This window comes from Lethenteron reissneri, chromosome 35, assembly GCF_015708825.2.
Source record: "Lethenteron reissneri isolate LAM-NWPU_2019-01 chromosome 35, ASM1570882v1, whole genome shotgun sequence".
Taxonomy (NCBI): domain Eukaryota; kingdom Metazoa; phylum Chordata; class Hyperoartia; order Petromyzontiformes; family Petromyzontidae; genus Lethenteron; species Lethenteron reissneri.
Window position 1 is genome coordinate 12,052,783 of NC_083813.1, and position 24,614 is coordinate 12,077,396.

The 24,614-nt window shown below is 55.2% G+C and overlaps 1 protein-coding gene across 2 annotated transcripts in view; it reads left to right on the forward strand.

Moving 5' to 3' along the window:
- Positions 1-24,614, forward strand: part of LOC133350942 (teashirt homolog 3-like) — a 129,841-nt gene that overhangs the window by 53,254 nt on the left and 51,973 nt on the right. The window contains exon 2 of one of the 2 annotated variants that reach the window (XM_061565787.1): positions 10,287-14,917. In XM_061565787.1, coding sequence (XP_061421771.1) covers positions 10,287-14,911 — 4,625 coding nt within the window. In that variant the 3' untranslated portion in view covers positions 14,912-14,917. Of the gene's footprint in view, positions 1-10,286; positions 16,435-24,614 lie in introns of those variants that run through there. The other variant, XM_061565786.1, reaches the window with a different exon arrangement.

Sequence of the window (24,614 nt, forward strand, 5' to 3'; positions counted from 1 at the left end):
AGAGAATCCTCAGCCACCGGTGTTGTTGGCCGCGAGCGGGAATCGGACTCGGGTGGAACTGGTTCGTGGCGCGCCCGCCGCTCCGCCCACGTGGTCAGACGCAGAGACGCGTCTTGACCCCCCCCCCCCCCCCCCCGCGGTGAGCGAAATTAAAGATCTTGGTGATCACGTGGGAGGAGCGACATTGCTCGAGAGACGTTTCACAACTACACCCTTCACCCGACCCCCCCCACACACCCACACAACTCCTCCATCGCCTCACATTTCCCGGCTTCGTGAACGCTTATGTGGGCGACACTTTTGGGGTAATGGTGTTGTTGTTTTCCACGTGATAAGCCACTTCGTTGAGCTATCAGTTGTGATAGCCAGGTCGTTTCTGAAACAGAGCTATGTGGTAAAATAATACAAAATAATAAATAAATAAAGTTTTTTTTTTCATCAGCGCCACTGTAACTCGATACTGCATTGTTGCGTCTCGGGACTGCGATGTTTCGCGATGCCTTGAGGGAGGCGTTCATACAGCAGAGGATAGATCACTGCTCGTGCCGATGTATGTGACTACAGACGACTACAATGGCTGATACTGCTGCTGATGTTGATGGCAATGCCTTAAAAAAGACGTCTAACATTCGAATTTTCGCACAATGGCATAACATTGGGAGTGAAACTTTACAAGAAGCGATCACTATTTGAAGCAAAATAGCAGAGAAACGGGTTGGTGGATGAATGGTTGCACTGTTGCGTTAGTAGCCGTGTGCTTGGGATGGGGTCGGTGGGTGGTTAGGTAGGTGATTAGGTTAGAATGGTGGTGAGTTGGGTGGTTAGGTGGGGGGTCAGGTGGGTGGTGAGGTGGGTGGTTGATAGTGTGGGTAGATTGTTGGGCGCATGTGAGTGTAGAATGTTGGGTCTTTGAATAGATGAATGGATGGATAGAGTGGAAGATGCTTGGGGTGGTTGGGTGGATCGACTGGAGGCTGGATGGTTGCGAGTGCAGATTGATTTGATGGGTGTTTGGCTGGGTGGAGTGGTGGGTGATTGTTTTGGTGCCTGGGTGAGTGGGTGGGTCAATTAGTGGGTGGTTGGATCGGTGTATGTCTGGGTTGATATATTGGTTGGGTGGCTGGCTATTTGCCTGAGTGTGACTCGGTTGGTATATTGGTTGGGAGGTTGGCTGTACGTATATCCTGAGTGGCTGGGTTGGTATATTGGTGTTTGGTTGGCTGGCTATATGGCTGAGTGGCTAGGTTGGTATATTGGGTTTTATTTGGCTGGGGCTGTATGGCTGAGTGTGGCTTGCCGCGTGAACATCTGCACCTCTCCTGCCGGGCATTTCCACGGTGCCGTGGCTCTCCGTGTCATTTGGCAACACTTTGGAGGGTGCCGCACGGTTTTTTTTTCCATTACCCAGCAACTCGCAGCCTCGTCGTTGATTAACAGCGACAATTTAGCGGGGTCCAGTTCACGCGGAGCTGGCGTCCGTCGCTTTCCGCCCGATTATTTGGCGACAACGCGTTGACGGCGGCTCGATCAGTCAGCGGGCGCGCGGGCCGAGCGGCCGAGGCGACGCGACTTGGTGAGTTGCTTGGCGGGCGAATATTTGAATGGGTCCTGTGCCCCCGCTAGGTCAACTCAGCCGCAAATGTGTGCGGTGTGTACACGTCAGCACTGGGGAGACAAAGGCGGCCGGACGTGGTGCTGGCCACCCACTCCTTCGTGTGCCGTTTCAGGCCTTCATAGGGTGCTATTCGCAAACAACACTTGCCCCAAAAGTCTGTTAGAAGCTATACGGGGGATCTTTGTCTTTGTGTAGAGAGAATGAAATGTAAACGAGACGTCATTGTCCGCCTATTTATATTCTCCACCACGACACTAATGCTTATTTTGCCAACAGACTATTAGACGCATCGCTATCATTTGCTTATTTTTTTTTAAGACAGTAAGCGTGTGTCTTATAATCGGACAAATGTGGTAGTCCAGCAGAATCGATCCGTCCATCCGAGCGTCCATGGTTGTTCTTCCTTCGCGTCTGTCGCAACGAGCGCTTTGTGTGAGACTGGAACCCGTCAGTCGATTGCTTAACGGCCAATAAAGATTACGGAACATTCTGTTAATATTCACCTCGCTCCCTCTCTCTCTCTCTGTTCCTTTCAAACGATCACCCGCATCCCCAGCACGCGCTAGAGCGGAGTTAATCACCCACAATTTAAGCTTTTTTCCCGGCATCCCTTGAATTATGACCCCCCCCACCACCCCTCCCTCCTCATCTACACCCCCCCTCTTCCCCCCCCACCACCACCCACAATCATCCCCCGCCCCCCACCATAATCACCGAAAGAGTGTAACAACTTAATGCGGTGGAAGCTGCGTGTAGTATGAAGATGTCCAAAAATATAAGCGATTACGCACGCCTTCATACGCAACGTTGCCTCGACGTTTTACGGATGATCGATAGCAATTTCATTCATTTATTCCGAATATATATTAGCCGCGCATTCATCCATAAACTAGCATCAGCCATCTCACATCTCTCTCTCTCTTTTTCTCTCCCTCTCTCTGCCGTGCATGCACACACAAAGACACAGTTCCCCGTATAGCCTTCAACAGGCTGTCGGGGAAAGTGCTGTTCGCGAGTAGCACCGATGAAGACCGCAACATCGCACGAAAGGGTGCTGTGACCATGACAACGCCCGGCCGCATTTGTCTCCCCAGTTGCGATGTTTACACACCGCGCAAGGTACTCAGTTTGAGGCTGAGTCTACCTAGGGGAAACTCGGGACAAAGGTTCAGATAATCGTCACTGGTGTTGCCAGCTTTGAGCGGGAATTCAACTCGAGCCGGGGGGTTCATAGCGCAGCGCGCTAACCACTTCGCCACCGCTTCCCACGCACACACGCACACACGCTCACACACGTGCAGGCGTAGACACGCGCACGCCAGGTGCTACAGGCGTGGGAACTGCGAGCTGTGGACAGGAGGCTGGCAGTGCTGTGGTGGCGAAATGTGAACTACCTTTCCTGGTATACAGGAGGTCGTGGGTTCCATCCGGACCCTGACTCCTGTATATTTGGAGTTTGCGTGTCTCTCTGTCACTCTCAATGGTCACGTGGATATTTACGTGGGCCCTCCGGATTTTCCCTCCACGTTTAGAATCAACATGCTGTTTCGAGTATTTGGCTGCTATAAAACTTCCCATGATAAGCCACTTCGTTGAGCGATCATCATTTGTGGCCAGGTCGGTTTCTCAAAATTTGCTATAGAGCTCAGTGAGCATTACCTGGTGAAATAAAATAAATAGTGTTTTTTTTTAGTTTATCTCCCACCGCTCGGCTGGGTTTTCTCCAGGCTTTCCCATATCTTCCTCCTCCGTCCACACGAAGCGACAAAGCAAAAGCACGAACCGAACGTGCTAAGACAGCTTGGGCAGGACCCTCCTGCATAACACGCGTCGAGACTCCGGCATTAGCTTTCCCCGCGATGCAATTGTCGCCGTTAATTTCACGTTCGATATATCATCGCTCGCCAACCCGTGCCGAGCCCGTAATGAAACACGCTCAATACAAAAAAAACGTGTGCGGTTGTACAACAATTATACCACGCTGGTGTGTGCAAAGAGACCCGGATAACATTCTACCATTCCTCTTCGCCAACCTACCCCCCCCCCCCAATCCACCTCCACCCCTCCACCCCCATATCCTCCCCATGCTTGGTAGGCGACGCGCACATCCGTTTTTATTAGCGTAATAAATCACCCGGCTTGTCAATCACACTGCAGAAAGTAATTGGACATGGTCTAAGCCCGAGCTGATGGATTGTAAATCATTCGAGATTAAATTAAAAGATAATGCACAAACTTAATGGCTTGTGTTTTGCCATCAGAATTACTCTGCTCTATTGCCTTTATTTTTATCTAAATTCGCCATTTATTAACGGCGTCTGATGCATTGCCACCTCCAGGCCTGACGAGAGCAGGCCATTCCCCATTCGAAACCTCGCTCTCCATGCCTCCCCTCCCGCCCCCCTCCGCCGCCTCTCCCCACATCGCGACCACCCACCCCCCGCTGCCCCCAGCCCCTCCCAACGACGGAGAGAAGGGAGCAAGAGACACTATTAGTTATCTATGCAGAATGCGTCAATACTGGAGGAGGGTGCAAACGCGAGGTCGTTTGAGCAGGCCACATTTTAAATCGGGGGGGAAGGGGAAGCCTACGGGCGTTGCGGGCAGAACACACGGCCAGCGACTACATCTCACACGGCCCGTGACTTCATCTCACTTGCCCCGTAACTTCATCTCACGCTGCCCGTGACTTCATATTCAGATGGCCCGTGACTTCATCTCACTTGCCCCGTAACTTCATCTCACGCTGCCCGTGACTTTATATTCAGATGGCCCGTGACTTCATCTCAAACAGCCCAGAATTTTACTAAATCGTTTTCTGCTCTTCATATATTGCCAATGTTATTTTTCGTTCTTAAATGGGGATTTATGTAACTATACATCTAGATATATCATAAGCATCACATATATTTTAAACAGCCTCTAATTTGCATGCGATTCTTTAAAAATAAAATGCAAAACACTCATTAACGTGGAATTGCCCAAACATTCCCGTGGCAGGACCCGCTTGAAAATATGGAATCTTGAGAGTTGGTAATGGGGTGGGTGGCCAGCATCAAAGAGACAAAGATTCCCCGTATAGCCTCAAGAGACTGTTAGCGAGCACCTATGAAGGCCAGAACAGCACACGAGGTGGTGGGTGGCCAGCACCACGTCCGGCCGCATTTGTCTCCCCAGTGGCGATGTTTACACATCGCACCAGGTCCTCATTTGAGGCTGAGTCGACCTATGGGAGGCCCAGGACTGGTTCAGATAATATTCATTGATTTTGGCCGTGAGCGGGAATCGAACTCGCCAGGTCCGTAGCGCAGCGCGCTAACCCCTACATTGCCGCTCCCCACGCACACAAACACACACACACGCACACAAACACACAGATGCGTACACACACACACACGCACACTCTCACGCACGCACAGAGAGACACAACACGCGGGGTGGCGTGGACGAGGGTGGTCCGCGTACGTGGAGGAATCTCTGCGGGGCGAATGAGCGCCTTTGATCAGCGGTGTCGGGGCGGATGAGACGTGAGCGACGGCGACGGTGGACTGCGCAGGCAATCGCGGGGCCAGAAATAAGACTGCCAGTCACCCATTAGGCGGCACGCACGCGGGTACCGGATTCCTGCCACTTTCGCTCAGGTCGCCGCTCCTCGGCCCAAATCACGCGACCGGCGCCAGTCGAAATTGTGCATTATCGCCTCTGGAAATAGTGGTGATTTGAGCCTGGTCTGGCGATCACTTACCGCAACAGCCACTGTGTGCCCCCCCCCCCCCACCTCATCCCCTACCCCACTCTGCCCTCCCCTCCCTCTGCCCCGTCAACTCGCCCCCTCCATGCCCAACACCGCCACCAATGACAAAGAACCCCGTATAACCTTAACAGGCTGTTGGGGCAAGTGCTGTTTTGTTGAGTAGTACCTATGAAGGCCGGCACTGTGGTCACACGACGAGGTGGGTGGCGAGCAGCACAAAGACAAAAACCCCAACGGCGTCAACATCACTACGGCTCCCTGAGTCTAAACTCCCCAGGGGTCTTCAACCAAAGTAACCAAAAAGAGGCATTTCGTTTCGAATTCGGTAAAACTAAAACACAAAAAAACGACTCTAATTCATGAGCCCTAACGCACTGTGGGTGAATACGAGCTGGTGGTCCTTATTTAATAACACATCACGAAGCAGCGGTCCTTAAAGAGCCGCATGCGGCTCCGGAGCCACGGCTGGTCGACCCCTGGGCCAACCCCAGCGGCCACCCTGCGAGTCAGCGCTAGAGACCTCTAACCCTGCCTTGATCAAGGCTATGAACTCCGATGGTGCTCCAGGGTGGGGAGGGGGAGGCGAGAGGCGAGGGCAGAGGGGTAGAGTGGATAGTGGGAGAGGAGTGGGGAGGGGGGATGCGGAGTGGTTGGTGGTGGTGGTGGTTGTATAGGGCGGTATGGTTTGCAGGGTGTTTGAATCGCGCAATAGCTAAAGACCCCACACGCATCTGTTCAGCAGGTGCGCATGCCTGTGTGTGTCCGTGTGTGTGTGTGTGTCCGTGTGCGTGTCCGTGTGTTTGGGAGCAGTGGGGGAAGTGGTTAGCACGCTGTGCTACAAAATCGCCGACCCGAGTTCGATTCCCGCTCATGGCCAACACCGGTGACGATTATCTAAACCGATCCTGGGCCTCCCCTAGATCGATTCAGTCTCAAATGAGTCCCATGGAGCGGTGCGTATACATCGCTACTCGGGAGACAAAAGCGGCCGGGCATGGTGCTAGCCACTCACTCCCTCGTGTGCTGTGCCAGCCTTCATAGGTGCTCTCTAATGGCACTTGCCCCCTACCATGTGTCAATGTTGGCTACGTGGGGAGTGGGGAGCGGAGTGGGGAGCGGAGTGGGGAGTGGTGGCACAGTGGCTATCTACGAACCCAGCAATCTGAGTTAGATTACCGATCACGACCAAAATTAAGTTCGGCAGTGATATTTTAACCGGGTTTGGCCCTCCACGAGGTCAACTAAACCTGACACCATTACCTGGTCGAGAAATACAAGCGGCCGGGCGTGGTTCTGACCACACCACTGCCTCGTACTCCACTCCGTCATAAATGCGCGCTCAGTCACAGCATCTGCCCCCACTATTCGATGTAGACTGCACACAGGACAAAGATTACCCGCAAAGCCACACACACACACACGCACGCACGTAAACGCTCGCACACACACACACAGAGAACCATGCACACGCAGTCACGCGTACAATTACGCATACGCGGCAAGGCACACATGGAGTAACTCACACAGCGACCCAATGTAGCCTTTCACAGACTGTTGGGGAAAGTGCTGTTAGCGAGCACCGATAAAGGCCAGAACGGCACACGAGGGGGTGGCCAGCACCACGCCCGGCCGCCTTTGTCTCCCCAGTGGCGATGTTTACAGATCCCACTAGGTACTCTTGTGAGGCTGAGTCGACCTCGAGGAGGCCCAGGACAGGTTCAGATAATAGTCACTGGTGTTGGTGGCCATGGGCAGGAATCGAACTCGGGTGGCCGGGTTCGTAGCGCCCTACTGCTCTCCCAAACATAATCAACCACACATCAAACGTTAACTCTCCTCGCCTCTCCCCTCTCCCCTAACCTCCTCCTCCATCCTCTACCGCTCGCGGTGCCTTACACTTGTTCATTATCAGCGTCAGCGAGCAGGCAATGTCGTTCCGCTAGCGGCAGCAGCAGCAGCTAGCCAGTAGCAGCCAGTAGAAGCAGTAGCCCAAACATAGTCCCATCACATTCGGTTTCACGTGGCTCAAACTGAAACTGCCACCATCACCCAAAGCACTCAGCTCCCCCCCCTCCACCCAACAAACACCCCCCCCCCTCTCAATCGGATGCTCTTGCCGGTCGTGTCGGTCCCTTGTAGCGGTCCCGCGCCACCGAGGAGCCGCGTGTCCCGTGTACTCCCGTCTCGCCGGAGATGGGCAAGGTTATTGCCTTTGACACCGGCGAAATGGTTCCTAGCTGCGTGTGCGCGCGACTGTGACGGTAACGAATTTGCTAACCGAGTGCGGCGCGTGGGGGTGAGGTGAGGGGGGGGGGGGGGTTTGGGTGATGGGATGTGGGGGGGGGTGAAGGTAGGGGGTGGTGGGTGGAGAGATGATGATGGAGGTAGGGTTCGATACGGGACGGTGTTGGGGTATTCAGACGACCCGTTCGGAGACTACGCAGGTATCTTTGAACGAACGTAGAACCTCATAGATTGATAAAGACATCCCAAAGACTTACATCGGGACCCAGATAATCACATAGCGACATGTAGACTCTCATAGATGTATTCACTCACAAAGGGACTTGTAGACTCAATTAGGGACCTAAAAGCTCCCATATCGACCCTACTATATAGGCTCCCTTGGATAATCGTTGACTCTTATTGGGAGCGGCAGACTTATAAAAGCATGCACTCGCAGTTACTCATAGATGAACTTATATATGTATAAACTCACGTGGAGACTAACATAGTCACGGAGAACCATAGACTCACATCAAAGTCAACAGCTCCATGAAGATTATTGTATGCATTTCGAACTTCTTTCGCACCGCACGAAGCCAACCGTGCGAATCAGAGGTGCGGTGAAAGGACAACCGGGTAAACACAAAGAGCAGTTCTCAGGAAATGAGTTTTGACGACGACGAATCACGATGTTGATGGCCATGACGACAGCCCTGCTGATGCTGTTTCGGTCGCTGATGATGATAACGGCGATCATAATCACGATGATGAACGCATATCATGAGGACGATCACATTGACGACGATGATGAGGATTACAAAGGCCATTCTGAAATGGGGTTAACGTTATCCTTTCGTGCGCCGCGTCGCACACACGGGCGACTGCTGTTTGGAACAGCAACCATTGCTCTTAGTCACTGTGTGGGGGTGGGGGTTATCCATTCAGTTGCGTTGGCTGCGCGCACGTGGATGGCTGTTGAACAGCTGTTCGCCCGACTTCGTGGGCGATTGGCAGCTGTTGACCACGTGTCGTCCACTGATTGTTACGCTCCACATTCCTAGGTGCTGCGACTCTTCTTCTTTAAACTTCAACTTGTGCAGTGGAGGACTGGCAACACCTTGTTGTTTCTTGATTTAAAGCTTTCGTGACTGCAGGGATTCATATTCTTGGTTCTTTCGGTAAAGTCACGTAGAAGGGAAGTAATAAAATAATTATTATATAAAACAATATATATTTTTAACTACTTTATTATTTCCCTTCTACGTGACTTTACCGAAAGAACCAAGAATATGAAACCTTGTTGTTTGTTTTGTTTACCCGTGGAAGGGGAGCAGAGTGAGCGATGTAATGCGTGGTGGGGGAGACAATGGGGGAGGGGAGACAATGGGGGAGGGGAGACAATGGGGGAGGGGACAAAATGGGGGGGGAGACAATGGAGGGGAGAGGTAGACGAGACGACGAGAAGGAATGGCAGATGAGAGGCAAAGGGCGCCATGGTGGCACGATGTTGCGACCTCATCTGCTATGAAGGAGCTCGTGGGTTCGATCACGACCCTGACGCCTGCTGTATATTTGGAGTTGGCATGTTCTCCCCGTGGTCGCGTGGATTTTCATCTCGGTCCTCTATTTGTCCCCTCCACATTTAGAATCAAGATGCGGTTAGAGTATTTGGCCGGTATATATTTCCACATGATGAGCCCACTTCGATAAGCTATCATTTTGTGGCCAGGTTGATTATGTAAAAGAGTAATATAGCTCAGTGGTGCCCTACCTCGTAAAACAACAAAGTTATAATACTAAGGGATGGAGAAGGAGCGGAGGAACGGGAGAACGGTGGGTCAGAGGAGATGAGGACATGGAGATGAGAGAGGCTGCTTCACGGCCTCCCCGCTGCAGTGAGCGGTGTCTGTTTTCACGGTAGGTGGGGAGAGGGGAAGGGGTTCCGAGTGGGAGTGGCCAAGGACGTACGTCACGTGCTTGATTTTGAGGCTTGGTCTCATTTGGATGGAGATGTAATAGATGAGAGGGGAGGGATCGTGCGTGGTGGGTAGATGTCCACGAACGTAAGCCACGTGATTTACCGGAGGCTCGAGTTGATTTGGATGGCGATGTGAGGAAGACATCGTCGCTCGTGCCGTGAGGCCTGAATGCGATGGTTCACCGTGGCGCGGGGTTTATGGGGAAGTGAGAATCCCGGAAGGGGCTCAGTTTCCCACACCTCCGATAAGCACGGTTGGCTACGTACGGTACGAAAGAAGTTAAACGTACATACGCACACATACATCACTGATGATGGGATCTTTTTTTTTTTTGCAAAGCGAATTTCCCCATGTTTGTTGTTGGGTGAGGCCATGCAAGTAGCTGGATGTCAACATTAATGACGATAATTATGATTTGTGTGCGTTGAAGAAGGCCCATTACTCGAAACGTACTGCTGTGATTATATAATTTTCCCTATTGAGGCCACGCAGTATTGTTGACGAATGTGTAAAGTGATTTTTATCGGTTTTAAAGTTATTTTTGTTATTAATCATTGCACTGGCCACAAAGGCCTACGTTTTAAACTTGAAAAATCTCACCATGCAACCGTTCCTCACTTTTCCTCTACCACCCAATTCTCCCCCCCCCCTGTCAACCCCCCCGACCTTCCTTGCCCATTGCCCCCCCCCCCCCCACCTCTCTCCACCGCAGCTTACATTGATGACGACGAATTTGCGGAAGACTGTGCGCATGAGGAGGAGTCCGGAGAGGCGAGTGAAGATGATCCTCGGGTCCCGAGTCCTTCCCAAGGACTCGAGCAGCAGCAGGAGCAGCAGGAGCATGAACCTCTTGCACTCAGGGCGCTCACGCAGACGAGGGACAATCGATGCGGCAATGTCGACAGCAACGGGAACCACCACCTTGTCCAGGGCAGTGACGACGAGGGTGATAACAACAACGATGTTGACGACGACGATGACGGCGGTGGTGGTGGTGGTGGCGACGACGATGAAGGCATGAACAACCACAGCCACAACCACAACCACCACCACCACCATCACCACCGCAGCAGAAGCAGCAACAGCAGCAGCAGCAACAAGACAAAGAACGGCATCAGCAGCCAGATGAACAACAGCGGCAGCAGCAACAATGCCAACGGTGGCAACGGCAATGACATTGATGATGATGACGATGATGATGATGACGGTGGGGGTGAGATGGAGGAGGAGGCGGAGGAGGAAGAGGAGGAAATGGTCGACGACGATGGCGACGTTGACGATGATCGCGGGGTTGCGCTGGAGAAGGAAGCGACTGCAGCGGCGGCGGCTGACAGCGGTGTCGGGGCCCCCCCCGCCAAGTCGGCCCCCCATTTCTGCTTGGGCAGCAGCAGCAACGGGCAGACGGACTCGGACAAGGCGGGCAGGAGACGCGTGGCGAAACAAGAGGAGGAGGCGGCGGCGACGACGCCGACGAATGCGGACGAGGAGGAGGAGGAGGACAAGAAGAAAGACCCCGTGTCTCCGTCCGTGATCGAGGACAGCCTCTCGCAGATGAAAGCTGCCTATGCCAACTTCCTCTCGAGCTCCTATTGGTCCACAGTGGGGAGCTTCAGCTACGCTCAGCCCAACGGCGCCGGCGGCGGCGGGGGCGGCGGCGGCGCGGGCGCCAACTTCGACTGGCACCGCGCGGCTGTGGCCAAGAGCCTGCAGCAGGCGACGTCCCCCTCGACGCCGTCGCCGCTGTACGCTCACGACCAGCAGTGCGGCCTCTTCAGCTCCGTGCAGCTCTACCGCCAGAGCAGCAAGCTGTACAGCCCCGTGTTCACGGGCGCCAGCAAGTTCCGCTGCCGCGACTGCAGCGCCGCGTACGACCGCCTCGTCGACCTCACGGTGCACATGAGCGAGACGGGCCACTACCGCGACGAGAGCATGCGCGCGGCAAACGGAGGCGCCGACGGCTCGGGCAACCGGCAGGCGTGGTCCAAGCCGCGCAAGCGCTCGCTCATGGAGATCGAGGGCAAGGAGGAGGCGCAGAAGGTGCTCCGCTGCCTTTGCTGCGGCCACGCGTTCGAGTCGCTGCAGGACCTCAGCGTGCACATGATCCGCACCAAGCACTACCAGAAGGTGCCCCTGCGCGAGCCCATGGCGGCCCTCACCGCCAAGCCGTGCCATGCCACCAAGAAGCGGCCGCACCTCGAGACGACGGCGGTGGCGGCGGCGGTGGTGGCGGCGGGGGCCGAGCGCGCGTGCAGCTCTCCCGAGTCGACGGTGAGTGACGCGGCCACGACGCCACCAGCCGACCAGCTGTCGGGCAATCACAAGGGGCAGGTGGTGGGTTCCAACTGCCCTGCTCGCTCGTCCTCTACCACCGCCAACACCACCACCTCCTCCTCCCATCACCACCACCACCATCACCAGAACGGCACCAGCTACTCGTGGCAGTTCGAGTCGCAGAAAGCGCACATCCTCAAGTGCATGGAGTGCGGCAGCTCGCACGACACCCTGCAGCAGCTCACGGCTCACATGATGGCCACGGGCCACTTCATCAAGCTCACCGCGCCCGCCAACTCCTCCTCATCATCGTCGCTGCTGCTGGCGAGGAAGAGCAAGCAGGTGAACTTCGAGGCGCACGCGGCCGACGACAAGGTGCAGAGCGTGCACCTCGGAGCGACGAGCAAGCTCGGCGCCGTGCCTCCGCCGGCCGTCGCGGCGGTGAAGGTCGAGAGGCAGTCGGCGAGGGACGGTGATCGCCACGCGGGCGCCGAGGGCAAGAAGGCGAACGTCAAGGACAAGAAGAGCGAGCAACGGGAGAAGCGGGAGACGTCGGCGGCGGCTGAGAAGGGAGTGACGGCACCGTCGCCTGATTTGCCCAAGCACCAGGAGGCGGACCTGCCCTCCCAGTTTGACTACCTGAAGGAGGAGGACCTCTCCGAGAGCTCCAAGGAGGGAGGCCTGGACATCCTCAAGTCCCTGGAGCACACGGTGGCGTCCATCATCAGCAAGGCGCAGAACGGCAGCGGGAGCTGGGGCGGCTACCCGAGCATCCATGCCGCGTACCAGCTGCCAGGCCACGTGGCGCGGCCCGCGCACGCGCCGAGCGTCGCTCCAAGCAAGCTCGTCACGCGCGATGACCTCGAACTCCAGCAGCAGCAGCGGCAGCAGCATCGCCATCATCACCATCGGCAGCAGCCGTCGCCGCCACCGTCGCGCTCCCACGTGGAGTCGTCGTCGTCGTCGTCGCCTTCGTCGTCGGCGGCGACCACCCCGTCGCCGCCCGCGTCGCCGCACGGCGCCAAGGTGCCGCCGCTCGTGCCGTCGCCGCCCGTGCAGCCGCTGCCCAGCAACGTGCGCGCCATGGAGGAGCTCGTGCGCAAGATGACGGAGAAGGTGAACTCGTCCTCCGCCACCTCCTCGTCCTCCTCCCCCTTCTCCGCCGCGTCATCGTCGCGGATGACGAGGGACGCCTCGGAGTCGAAGGGCGCGCCGCCGAGGACCGCCGCCGCCATCGCCGGTGGGAAGCGCGAGGCCCGAGACGACAAAGGTCATGCCGCCGCGAGGGGCGCAGAGCTCTTCGGCGGCCGCGACGTCAAGTGGGACCTCGGCCAGGAGCTGCGGAGGAAGGCGAACCACGAGGCGAGGAGGGGGGCGGGCGCCAGGGACGCCCGCGACAGGCACGGGCGCGAGGCGCAGCGGCTTGGCGGTGGCGGCAGCGGCGGCAGCGGGGAGCGACTACGAGACGTGAAGGTGGAGAGGACCATCGAGGTTAAGAGCGAGGCGACGCGTGGAGCTTCTCCTCCGGCCGGCGTGGAGGCGAGCGCCGTGTGCTTGAAGGTGGAGGGCGCGCAGGGCGCAGGCCGCAGGGACGGAAGCTGCACGGCGGCGGCGACGGAGGTGGCGGTGGCAGCCACGGGTGGCGCGAACAAAACGTGCGAAGCCCGGAATGGCAAGAGCACGCATGAGAAGCCATTCTCCTCCTCTTCCTCCTCCTCCTCCTCCTGCACACCTCCCGGTTTCAGCAGCCTCTCCATCATCACGGAGCATCCGGGCGAGCCCTGCCTCGTGAACCCGCTGAGCGCGCTGCAGTCGGTCATGAATGCGCACCTCGGCAAAGCGGCCAAGCCTCTGTCGCCCGCGCTGCTCGACCCGCTGAGCAGGCTACACCGCCTCGGCGGCTCCTCCCTCGACAGACCTCGCTCAGCGGCGGCGACGGCCCTCCCTGCGTCGCTCGGGCATGCCCGGCACGCCGACGGGGCCGCGGGCGGGGACGAGCGCGCGCCGGCCTTCGCGGCCCGCGGGGAGCCATCGAGCGACCAGCCCATGGACCTGACCAAGTCCAAACCAGCGTCGGCGGCCGCGGAGCGGTGCCGCGCAGGCGGCAGCGTCACCGCGATGCCCCTGATGCTGGCGGCGTCGCCCGCCGGCGAGAATGCGCTCTCCGACATCTCGGACCTGGTGCGCAACCTCGCCGGGCGCCTCACGCCCAAGCCGCCCACCCCGTCGAGCGCCACGTCCAGCGTGGCGGCCTCCGACAGGTCCGACGGCGGCGACGCCTGCAGCGGAGGCGCCCCCGACGAGGACGCAGCCGAGGCCGAGCGGGGCCCCCCAGGCGGCGGGGCGGGGGGAGGCTCGGCCGCCTCCGCCGACGTTTCGGGAAAGCAGCGCAAGGCCGGCCGCCAATCGGCGTGGAACCCGCGCCACCTCCTCCTGCTGCAGGCGCAGTTCGCCGCGAGCCTCCGGCAGACCGCGGACGGCCGCTACGTCATCTCGGACCTCAGCCCGCAGGAGCGGCTGAACGTGGCGCGGGCCACGGGGCTGTCTGCGAGCACCATCAGCCACTGGCTGGCCAACGTCAAGTACCAGCTGCGGCGAACGGGCGGCACCAAGTTCCTCAAGCACATGGACACGGGGCGGCCCGTGTTCTACTGCTGCGACTGCGCCATGCAGTTCCGCACGCCGCCCGCCTACGTGGGTCACGCCGAGGCGCACCTGGGCTTCGGTTTGCGCGACCTCAGCAAGGTGGCCGTGGTGGAGAGGACGGGCGCGGAGGGATTGGCGGTGGGTTCGCAGCAGGCCGCGTCTCCGTCACCGCCGCCGCCATCGGTGGCGGCTGCGGCGGCGGCGGTGGTGGCGGTGGCAGCAACAGCAGCGGCGGCCGGGCCTCGTGACGAGCCCGAGTGCGGAGCGCCGTGCCGGTGCCAGCTGTGCGGGAGATCGTTCAGCAGCAGGCACGCGGTGAAGCTGCACCTCAGCAAGGCGCACTCCAAGTCCCCCGAGGACCACGTGATGTTTGTGAGCGACGTGGCTGCGGATCAGCCGGCGCCGCAACCGCAAGCTTAGGGCCTGGTAAGCAATGGCGATGATGACGATGGTGATGATGGCGAGGATGATGATGGTGAGGATGGTGGTGAGGATGATGGTGAGGATGATGATGCCGCCGCACACGGCGCAGATGAATGGGAGTGGGCGGTGAGGGGGTGATGAGTGGTGTCCACTGGTTGAGGAATCTGCAGTCTCGGGTGATGGTGGTGCGTGTGGCAGTGGATTGAGTTGAGAGACTGTGAACGCGATGGTTTTGGTGTCGCCGATGCATCCACGCACACACACGCGTGCGCGCGGGCTTTCTTTCATCTTCCGTACGGCTGCTTCTGATGTCGACGCAGAGCAGCGACTAGAATGTCACGTGCAGGTGGTCAAGCCCAGACAACCGCGACAGGAGCCGCAGAGTTGTACCGCTGTGATGTCTCCTTTGTGTTTGTGGAACGGGCATTGCAATATACGCATTTAGATTAAACATATACGCAGTAATTCCTCGATATACGAAGCAGATGCATTCCTGGAGCTTAGTATGCACATAGAAACGTCGTATACTGTATCGAATGACTTGTACTATTCGTACTATGTGGTTGTGTCCCAAGCCTTCGTAACTTACCGTGTCATGCTGTGAATAACGACAATTTATATTGAAAATAATATAATATTTTATATTGTACAGTGGGACCACTTCCGCCGATAAGACATCATCGGTGTGAGGGCCGCCACACATTTGAAACCACTGGGGGTTTGACAGCAGCACGACGACGACGATGATGATGATGACGATGAGGGGTGTTCTCACTCTTTGTGTACTGTCGGAGGCCGCACGTCACGCGGCAGCATTGAAGGCCACCAGCGGCCGTCCGTAGCCCACGGGGCCTTGAAATGAAGTCCATTGCCTTCATCGGTGCTCGATGACAGCTCCAACGCACGCACAGATACGTACCCGCTTTACTCCCTGCGGTGCCACTAAAAGTCAACGCGTTCATCAAAAACACTGCACTTGAAGGAACAAAACGTATCCTTATTGTAGGCGACGTTTCGAGAAATGGCCCTTTTTCATGGCACACATTATTGACATGGAACGTGTTGAATTTTTTTGCGTTTTTTTTTTCTGGACTGTGCTTGTGCGCCACTGCCAAACGCATCAGCATCAGCAACGTAATATGTTTAACAACAACACCAACACACAACAACAACAACAACGGATCATCACAGACGCGGCCAAACGTGGAGTCGAACTCAGAGCCGAATCTCACGGCTGCCGTCCCATCGCTCAGAGCTCGAAGCGTTCAGTGACTCCCTCCCCCACCCCCCACACTGTGAAGCTCGGACCTCTCCCTGCGCCACGAAACCGGTCCTTCTCTAGGTCGACTCAGCCTCAAACGAGTCCCTGGTGCGACGTGTGAACATCGCCGCTGGGGAGACAAAGGGGGTTCTACCCACTCACCCACCCACCCCCCTCGTGTACCGTGCCGGCCCTTCATAGGCGCTACTCGCTAACAGCACTTGCCCCAACAGTTTCTTAAGGCTATCGTGGTGGCGGGGGGCGGTGGGGATCTTTGTCTTTGTGCTGTGGAAGACCCACGCGGTTGATAGAAGCGCGCAATTGCACGTAAACACATTGCAGCCATTCATCACACATAGCCGCCGCCGCGCACAGCTCTGCTCCGTACACTCGTGAGTTGCTAGGACAATAAATGTGAGATCACATGGGCAATGTAAAATGCTCCTGCAGGCTGTAAAGCACTTATTTTCATATTGAATATTTTGTCCACGCCTATCATAAACAATTTAATACACATAACGCACGTGCTCTGTGTGTGTGTGTGTCTGTGTGCTCGCGCGTGTGTGCTCGTGTGTGTGTGTGTGGTGGGAGTTGGTGCTCGCTAACAACACTTGCCCCAACAGCCTGTTAAGGACCTACGCGGTATCGTTGTCTTTGTAGGGGAGGGGAGTAGTTAGGAGCGGTGGCGCAGTGGTTATCGCGCACTGAACTCGGTCCTGGGACTCCTCTAGGTCGTCTCAGCCTCAGATTAGCACCTGGTGCGGTGCGTCAACATCGCCACTGGGGATACAAAGGCGGTCGGGCGAGTTCTTGCGCCGGTGCTGAGTTCATCTCGAATTCGTCAACCGACGCATTGACCAGCGTGGTGAAGTATGGTCAAAAAAACAGCTAAAAATAACCATGACCGACAAAACAGCCTGTGGAGGCCTTCATCCAGCAGTGGATCGACAACGGGCCGCACATTGTTAATGATTACAATGTACGCACGTCAATAACATGCCAGTTAATAATGGGCGTGTATAATAACCACGATGGCAATGCCCCCCTTTGCTCACCAGGGAAGAATCTCCCGCAGTAGGGTCTCCCAACTCTTTTATCGAGAGTTTTGGGGCATCTCATGAGCAGTCAACTGGAGGAGCCGGAGTGAACCCCAGCGCCACGCACGCGTTGCACGAGAGGGGACAACACATTACAGCACTCAAAACTCCGCACAGACAGTATCCAAGAATCCTTCCCTGTACTGGCAACTCCACCGGGCCACCTTGCAAGCAGAGCGCGGGTGGTTTCCTCACATTATTAAACGCGCTGGTGGAGACAGGGGCTTGGGTTTTTTTTTTAAAGACATTCAATTCGATGATGGATCGTGTTTTATGAATGGAAGGTATAGCTTGGGTTGGGAGAGGGGGAAGGGAGAGATTTGGGGGGTGGGGGAGGGATGGGAGCCGGGGGGAGGGGCTGGGGGTTTTGGATTGTTGGGGGGAGGGGGATGGGGGGGGCAATCCGGCATCCGAAACAATACCGAGCGTGGCCAAACAAAAAAAAACACCGAGTGAGATGGAGAGAGAACGAATGAATGAATCGTCAGGTCTGCTCCTCCCCCCTAGCCACTCTTACCACTACCTATCTAATAAAGCCAAAGATCCCCCGTATAGCCTTCACATACTGTTGGGGCAAGTACTGTTAGCGATCACCTATAAATGCAGGCACAGCACGCAAGGAGGTAAGGGGGAGGGGTTGGCCAGCCTCACGCCCGGCCGCCTTTGTCTCCCCAGGACGATGTTTACACACCATACCAGGACCGGTTCAGATGATCCTATCTTATATTGATATCGTCCCCCCCATCTCACCCCCGCGATGGGGGGCGGGGGTCTCTGCGTGTAGATGGCACTAAGCAGATGCACGCGGTGGTCAAATTCAATTGACGAACGCAAGCGTGCAACAGAGACGAAACGCAGCAGACACAGAGGGCGCTTATCTTGTACGCCACCCACCTCGGCGGCGTGGGTGTGTGTGTGTCCGTCTGCGTGTCTGTCAGCTCGGGGAGCGGTAGTGTAGCGGCTAGCGCTTGCGCTGCGCTACGAACCTGGCGACCCGAGTTCGATTCCCGCTCACGGCCAACACCAGTGACGATTATCTGAAGCGCTCTTGGGCCTCCCCTAGCTCGACTCAGCCTCAAATGAGTACCCGGTGCGGTGTGTATACATCGCCACTAGTGAGACGAAGGCGGCCGGGCGTGATGCTGCCCACCCACCCCCTCGCGTGCCGTGCCGGCCTTCATGGGTGCTCGCTAACAGCACTTGCCCCAACAGTCTGTTCAGGCTATACGGTGGATCTTTGTCTGCGTGTCTGTCTCTCTGTCAGTCAGACAGCCTGTGATGCACGCAATGCACGGCGGTGAGTCAGGCGGACAGACAGAGAGATCGCCGTCTGTGTCACACGCAAAAAGACAAAGGTCCCCCGTCTAGCCTCACGACCACCCCCCCATCCCCCTTTATCGTGGGGGTCGCGCGGACGCACGCGCGCGCCCTGTCGCTGCTCTCCCCCACGGCTCCGTTCAAAACTCCGCTCCGCGTCTTCCGCAGCGAGAGAGACAAACGCGGCGCCCGTGGCGACCCAGGGCTGTTAACACCTTCCGCGGAGGAGAGGGGGCACAACGGGGGGTCCCTGACAGCTTTAACGAAGGGCCCCCCCCAGCCCCCCTCCCTCTCACCACCCCTCCTCCTCCCCGCCTTCCGACTCTCCCCGTCCGCTCTCTCGCCCGGATTAAATTTCACCCCCCCCCACCACCACCACCACCTATCCCCCCACTCCACCTCCCCCCACCTAACCGCCCCCCACCAACCACTACGCCTCTCCCACCCTCCCCAACCACAACACACGCGCGCCCATTACCGCTACACGGCGCCTATAAAAATAACAGCGTTGACGAACGTGCAATTCGTCTAATTTACGGGCGAAGCTTGCGGGGAAGATACAAAAGATGAAAATCTTAAATGCGAGGGACCTGCTCGGGCTGGCTCGGAGGAGGGAATCGATGCGTCGGGAGTGAGTTAATGAGCTACTGGGAGACGGAACGCGCTCCGCAGGGGAGCACGCACCCATGATAGAGATTTCGGAGCGAGGATAGTTTTGTTTTAGTGTATTGTCATGGTCGGATCCAGTTTTACAGCTGGCGGTGTGTGAGAGGAGGGGCGGGGTATGATGGGGGGGGGGGGGGGGGCGAGATTTATTTTGCTGAAATCTCTGCTATTATCTGGTCTGCACACGTCTCTGTATCTCTCTGTCTCTGTGAGTGCGGATGTTGAACTTTTTTCTGCGCCGCACGTTGACATCGGTGCGAATCGGAGGTGCGGGGGGAATGACTACAAACTAAACACTAAAAATCCGTTCTCTCTGTGAGGTCATCGACTCCTCTGTTCGTCATATCCACTGCTGGATTATAATTGTCCATATGTTAGCGGGTCTCTATATAAGTCCATGATGGGCTTCTCTCGCTCTCTCTATCTCTCTCGTTCTCTGTGAGTCACTCGTGACTGGTTGAGAAGAGCACACTCATTCAACAGCAAAATCCGTGTTTAAACTACGGTTGAATCCCGGATTCAAACCCGGTGCTCTTTCAGCTGTCGGGAGTGGTGACTCCGTGTCACTGCCGGATTAAGCTAGTGCGGGGCCTGTAGCATATGTTATAAAGGGGCCCTAAATTAGAAAAAGCACGTAAATATTAAAACACAATTTTTTTACTTGCATAGTAAAGTAATTGTATTTTGTTATTTGCTATACAGCCGGATAATACGACAAATCGCTCACCTTAAACACCCAGTCGTTCATAAAAGTTGAAGGCGGTGTAGTACTATAGTAATAGAGCAAGTGCAGAATCACAGAACCGGAATTTATAGCTTGAAAGCATTTAGCGCGGGGACCCTTGAAAGTGCGGGGCCGGTAGCTACTACACGTGCAGCTACTACACGTGCAGCTACTACACGTGCAGCTACTACACACGCAGCTACTACACGTGCAGCTACTACACACGCAGCTACTACACGTGCAGCTACTACACATGCAGCTACTACACACGCAGCTACTACACACGTAGCTACTACACACGCAGCTACTACACACGTACCTACTACACACGCAGCTACTACACACGCAGCTACTACACACGCAGCTACTACACGTGCAGCTACTACACGTGCAGCTACTACACGTGCAGCTACTACACACGCAGCTACTACACACGCAGCTACTACACGTGCAGCTACTACACACGCAGCTACTACACACGTAGCTACTACACACGCAGCTACTACACACGTACCTACTACACACGCAGCTACTACACACGCAGCTACTACACACGCAGCTACTACACACGTAGCTACTACTTATGTAGCTACTGTTGCTACTAGGATTACAATCCAGCGCTGCTCGGTGTATCCAATCATTGGCCGCCAAAGCCAGCCAGCCAGTCAGCGGCCTCTCCACGGCGACATTAAATGAAGCAAACATGACGCTCAAGTTGGTTGTGTGTTTAAGCAGGTGATTACTCAAGGGCCTCTTGTGCTGTTCGATTTTGGGGGTTGTTCTCTGGTCGAACACCGGTTGGTGAGACAAGGCCGTGGAGAAGGCTGCTGTTGCTCTGGTGTCGGCAAATCGGTTTCCAAGACAATGCATACACTTTTCGATTTAAAGCGTTCGTGACTGCAGGGATTCATATTCTTGGTTCTTTCGGTAAAGTCACGTAGAAGGGAAATATTAAAATAATAAAAATAAAACAATAAAATTCTCACGACGTTTCGATTGCAACACAAGCAATCATCAGCAGGTGTGAAAACCACAGCAATAACATTTAATTGTTTTATTTTTATTATTGTATTATTTCCCTTCTACGTGACTTTACCGAAAGAACCAAGACAATGCATACGCTATCAGAGCACCTCTGTTTGCAAGTTTGCCACAAGTACGTGCGGTTAATGCAGACGTGATTCCTTGCACAATGCATCTATTTAGGGTTTGAATATCTTTAACACGACTCCCGTTTTAGTACCAGAAATGGTAACCGCCTATACTTATAATTCTTGGGGTTTTTTCGGTAAAGTCACGTAGGTAAAAAATTTAAATTAATAAAAGTAAAATAAAAATAAAATAATATTTAAAAAATCTCTTTTATTAATTTTAGTTTTTTACCTACGTGACTTTACCGACAAAACCCAAGAATATGAATCCTTGCTGTCACGAAAGCTTCAAATCTAGAACCTATACTTTTTGACCTGGCAAAAAAGGTCCCGTAGATATAGTCTCGTTTGCAGAAGCGGCCTGCGATAACCAGAGCTCGCTTGAATATATCAGCGTATGGAGTTTAATAAAAGAGGGTTTAGTTCATCAGCCCCTTGGCCTTGCACGCCACGACTATCTCAGCTGTCTATCTGCCTGTCTGTGTCCACAGGACCTTTGCTTTTACCTGCCCCCAAAGTCTGTGTGTTAATGTTGTTATGATTGTTGTTGTTGTTGTTTGTCTGTCTGTATGTCTTACTCACGTGGAGAATTTCAAACCGCGCCTGTTCCCGTCTGTGATTCGTGGAGAGAGATATTTATACTTTTAGTTTAAAACGTAGGTGGACTTCTCCACAAATCTGGCTGTCGCCTGATGAAGCTAGTTGTAATTACTGGCGAAACGTCGTACTCAGATTGTAAATGTTGTGGCTTGGCTCTCCAACACACTGGTTAGTGCTGTACTAGTGACGAATTGGCACGTTCTGTTTACGTGACAACCCTTACTAGTTGGCTGTGTCGGGTGGTGGCAGGTTTAACGACGATACAGAGAGACACAGCGAAACACACAGAGACACAGAGAGAAACAGCGAGACACACAGAGATACACAGAGTCAGAGACACAGAGAAACACACCGATACAGAGCGACACAGCGAGACACAGAGAGACACAGCGAGACATACAGAGATACGCAGAGACAGAGAGACCCACCGATACAGAGCGACACAGAGAGACAAACAAAGACACGGATAGATAGAGACACAGAGAGACAGGGGCACAGAGAGACAGAGAGACACACCGATACAGAGAGACAGCGAAACACACGGAGAGACAGACACACAGAGACAGAGACACAGAGTGGCAGAGACACAGAGAGACACACCGACACAGCGAGGCACATGCACAGAGAATGACCCTGACCTAACCCCTACCACCAGCAGCGCACTCTCCTCTGGCCTCCACCCCACTCCCCTCCCCCTCCTTAGCCCTCGTCTCTCTCGCGCCGCGACAAGTTATCGGCAGGGCTGCCGCGTGGCCCCTCTCTAAATGAACACGTCTCTGCCACGAACTCGCTCATCCCCATCCTGAGAGAGGGGGAAAGGGAGAGTGACGGCGGACGTCGCCGCGGCTGCGTTGGAAGCTGCCGTGAGGATGGGGAGGCGCGCGCGCGCGTGAATCAGAATCTGTGTTGATAACGGCTTGGAGGAATCCGATGAGCTATGAAGTTTTTTGTTTATATTTTTTTTCACGGATATTCCCGTAGGGGCGCGGGATCAAAACGTTGCGACTACCTACGATACAAAAAAAGACGATAGTGTAGGAAAGGTAAACACATCGCTTAAATAAATGTATACACATAAAACTAAGCTATGTTTATCTTAGCAGGTGAAGCTCACTGATTTCTTAGATTATTTTTCAGAAACCAGCTGGCCACAAGTGATGGCATCACGATTGGCCGCCTTTGTCTCCTCAGTGCTATTATTTACACACTCCACCAGGTACCCACTTAAGTCTGAGCCGACCTTGAGGATGCCCGGGACCTCTTCAGATCTTGGTCACTGTCAGTGGCCGTGAGCGGGGAATTGAATTCGGGTCGCCGGCTTCGTAGCGCAGCGCGGTGCTGGCCACCGACCCTCTCGTGTGCCACAGTGCCGGATTTTGTAGGTGCCACTCGCTAACAGCACTTGCCCCTTCAGGCTGTTGAGGCTACACGGGGGATCTTTTTTTTGGCGAAGTAAACAGCACCTGGTAGGGCTCGCAGGACGCACGAGATGATGATGATGATGGGCACGATGATGACCATGGTGATCATTTAACAAATATCGATCATCAGGATGACCGCAATGATAATGAGGTTAATGAAAACGATGATGATGATGACGATAATGACCACGATGATGATGATGATGACAATGATGATGATCACGATAATGATGATGATGCCCACGATAATGACAAAGATGATGATAATGATGATAATCATGATGACCACGATGATGATGATGATGATGAAAATGATGATTAACATCATGACCACGATCATCATTTGACAATGATCAATACTCAGGACGACCGCGGTGATGTCTGATGATTATCCTTGATGACGACGCTCACGATGATAACGATGCTCCGGTCGATACCGACAATGAAGATGATTTTGACAATGACGACAATGACAACCACGACGATGATGGCGATGGTGATAATGATACACACTCAGCAGATGCCACCAAATGCCCGTGCCCCCCTCCCTTGCCCCCCCCCCCCCCGTGTATCCGGTGGTTGCGTCGTGAATGTTGCTCGGACAATCACGCGCGGGCACGCGCGGCGCGCGCGACCTTGACTCTTGCCGCAGTGGGCGCGGCGCGTGCGTCTGTGTGTCAGTGCGTGAGCACGTGTGTCTGCATGCGTGTGTGTGTGTGTCTGTGTGTACCCTACATATGTGTTTGTGCGTGTGTACATGCACGTGCGTTTGTGTGTGAGTCTGTCTTTCTCGGCGTGTGCGTGAGCTGGCGTGTGTGTGTGCATGCCCGTGTGTGCGTCTCTATGCATGCATGTAAGTGTGCGCGTGTGGGTACGTGCCCTGGTGTATGTACATACGTAAGCGTTTGCAAGTGTGTGTTTCTACGTATGTGTGTGTGTGCGCGCACGCGTGTACGTGTGTGCGTGACTGTACGTCCCGGCACACGCCCTTGCGTATGCCTGTGCGTACGCAAGGGCGTGTGAGTGTGTGTGTGCTTATTCGTGCGTGTACGACGGTGTGTGTGTGTCCGTGTGTGTACGAGTGTGTATGCTTGTGTGTGTGTCTTTGTTTTGTCTTCGTGCGCGTGCATGTGCTTGCGTGTGTATGTGCGTGTGTATGTGTGCATGTCCCTGTGAGAATGTTCATGCGCGTGTGTACACGTGCGTGCGTGTATACGTGTGTGTATGTGTGCATGTCCGTGTATGCGCGTGCGTGTGTCGAGCGGTGTGTAACCATCGCCACTGGGGAGACAAAGGCGGCCGGGCGTGATGCTGGCCACCCACCCTCTCGTGTGCTGTGGCGGCCTTTATAGGTGCTCGCTAACAGCACTTGCCCCTACAGTCTGTTAAGGCTATACGGGGGATCTTTATCTTTGTGTACACGTGCGTGCGTGTGTACACGTGTGCGTGCGTGCGTGCGCCGA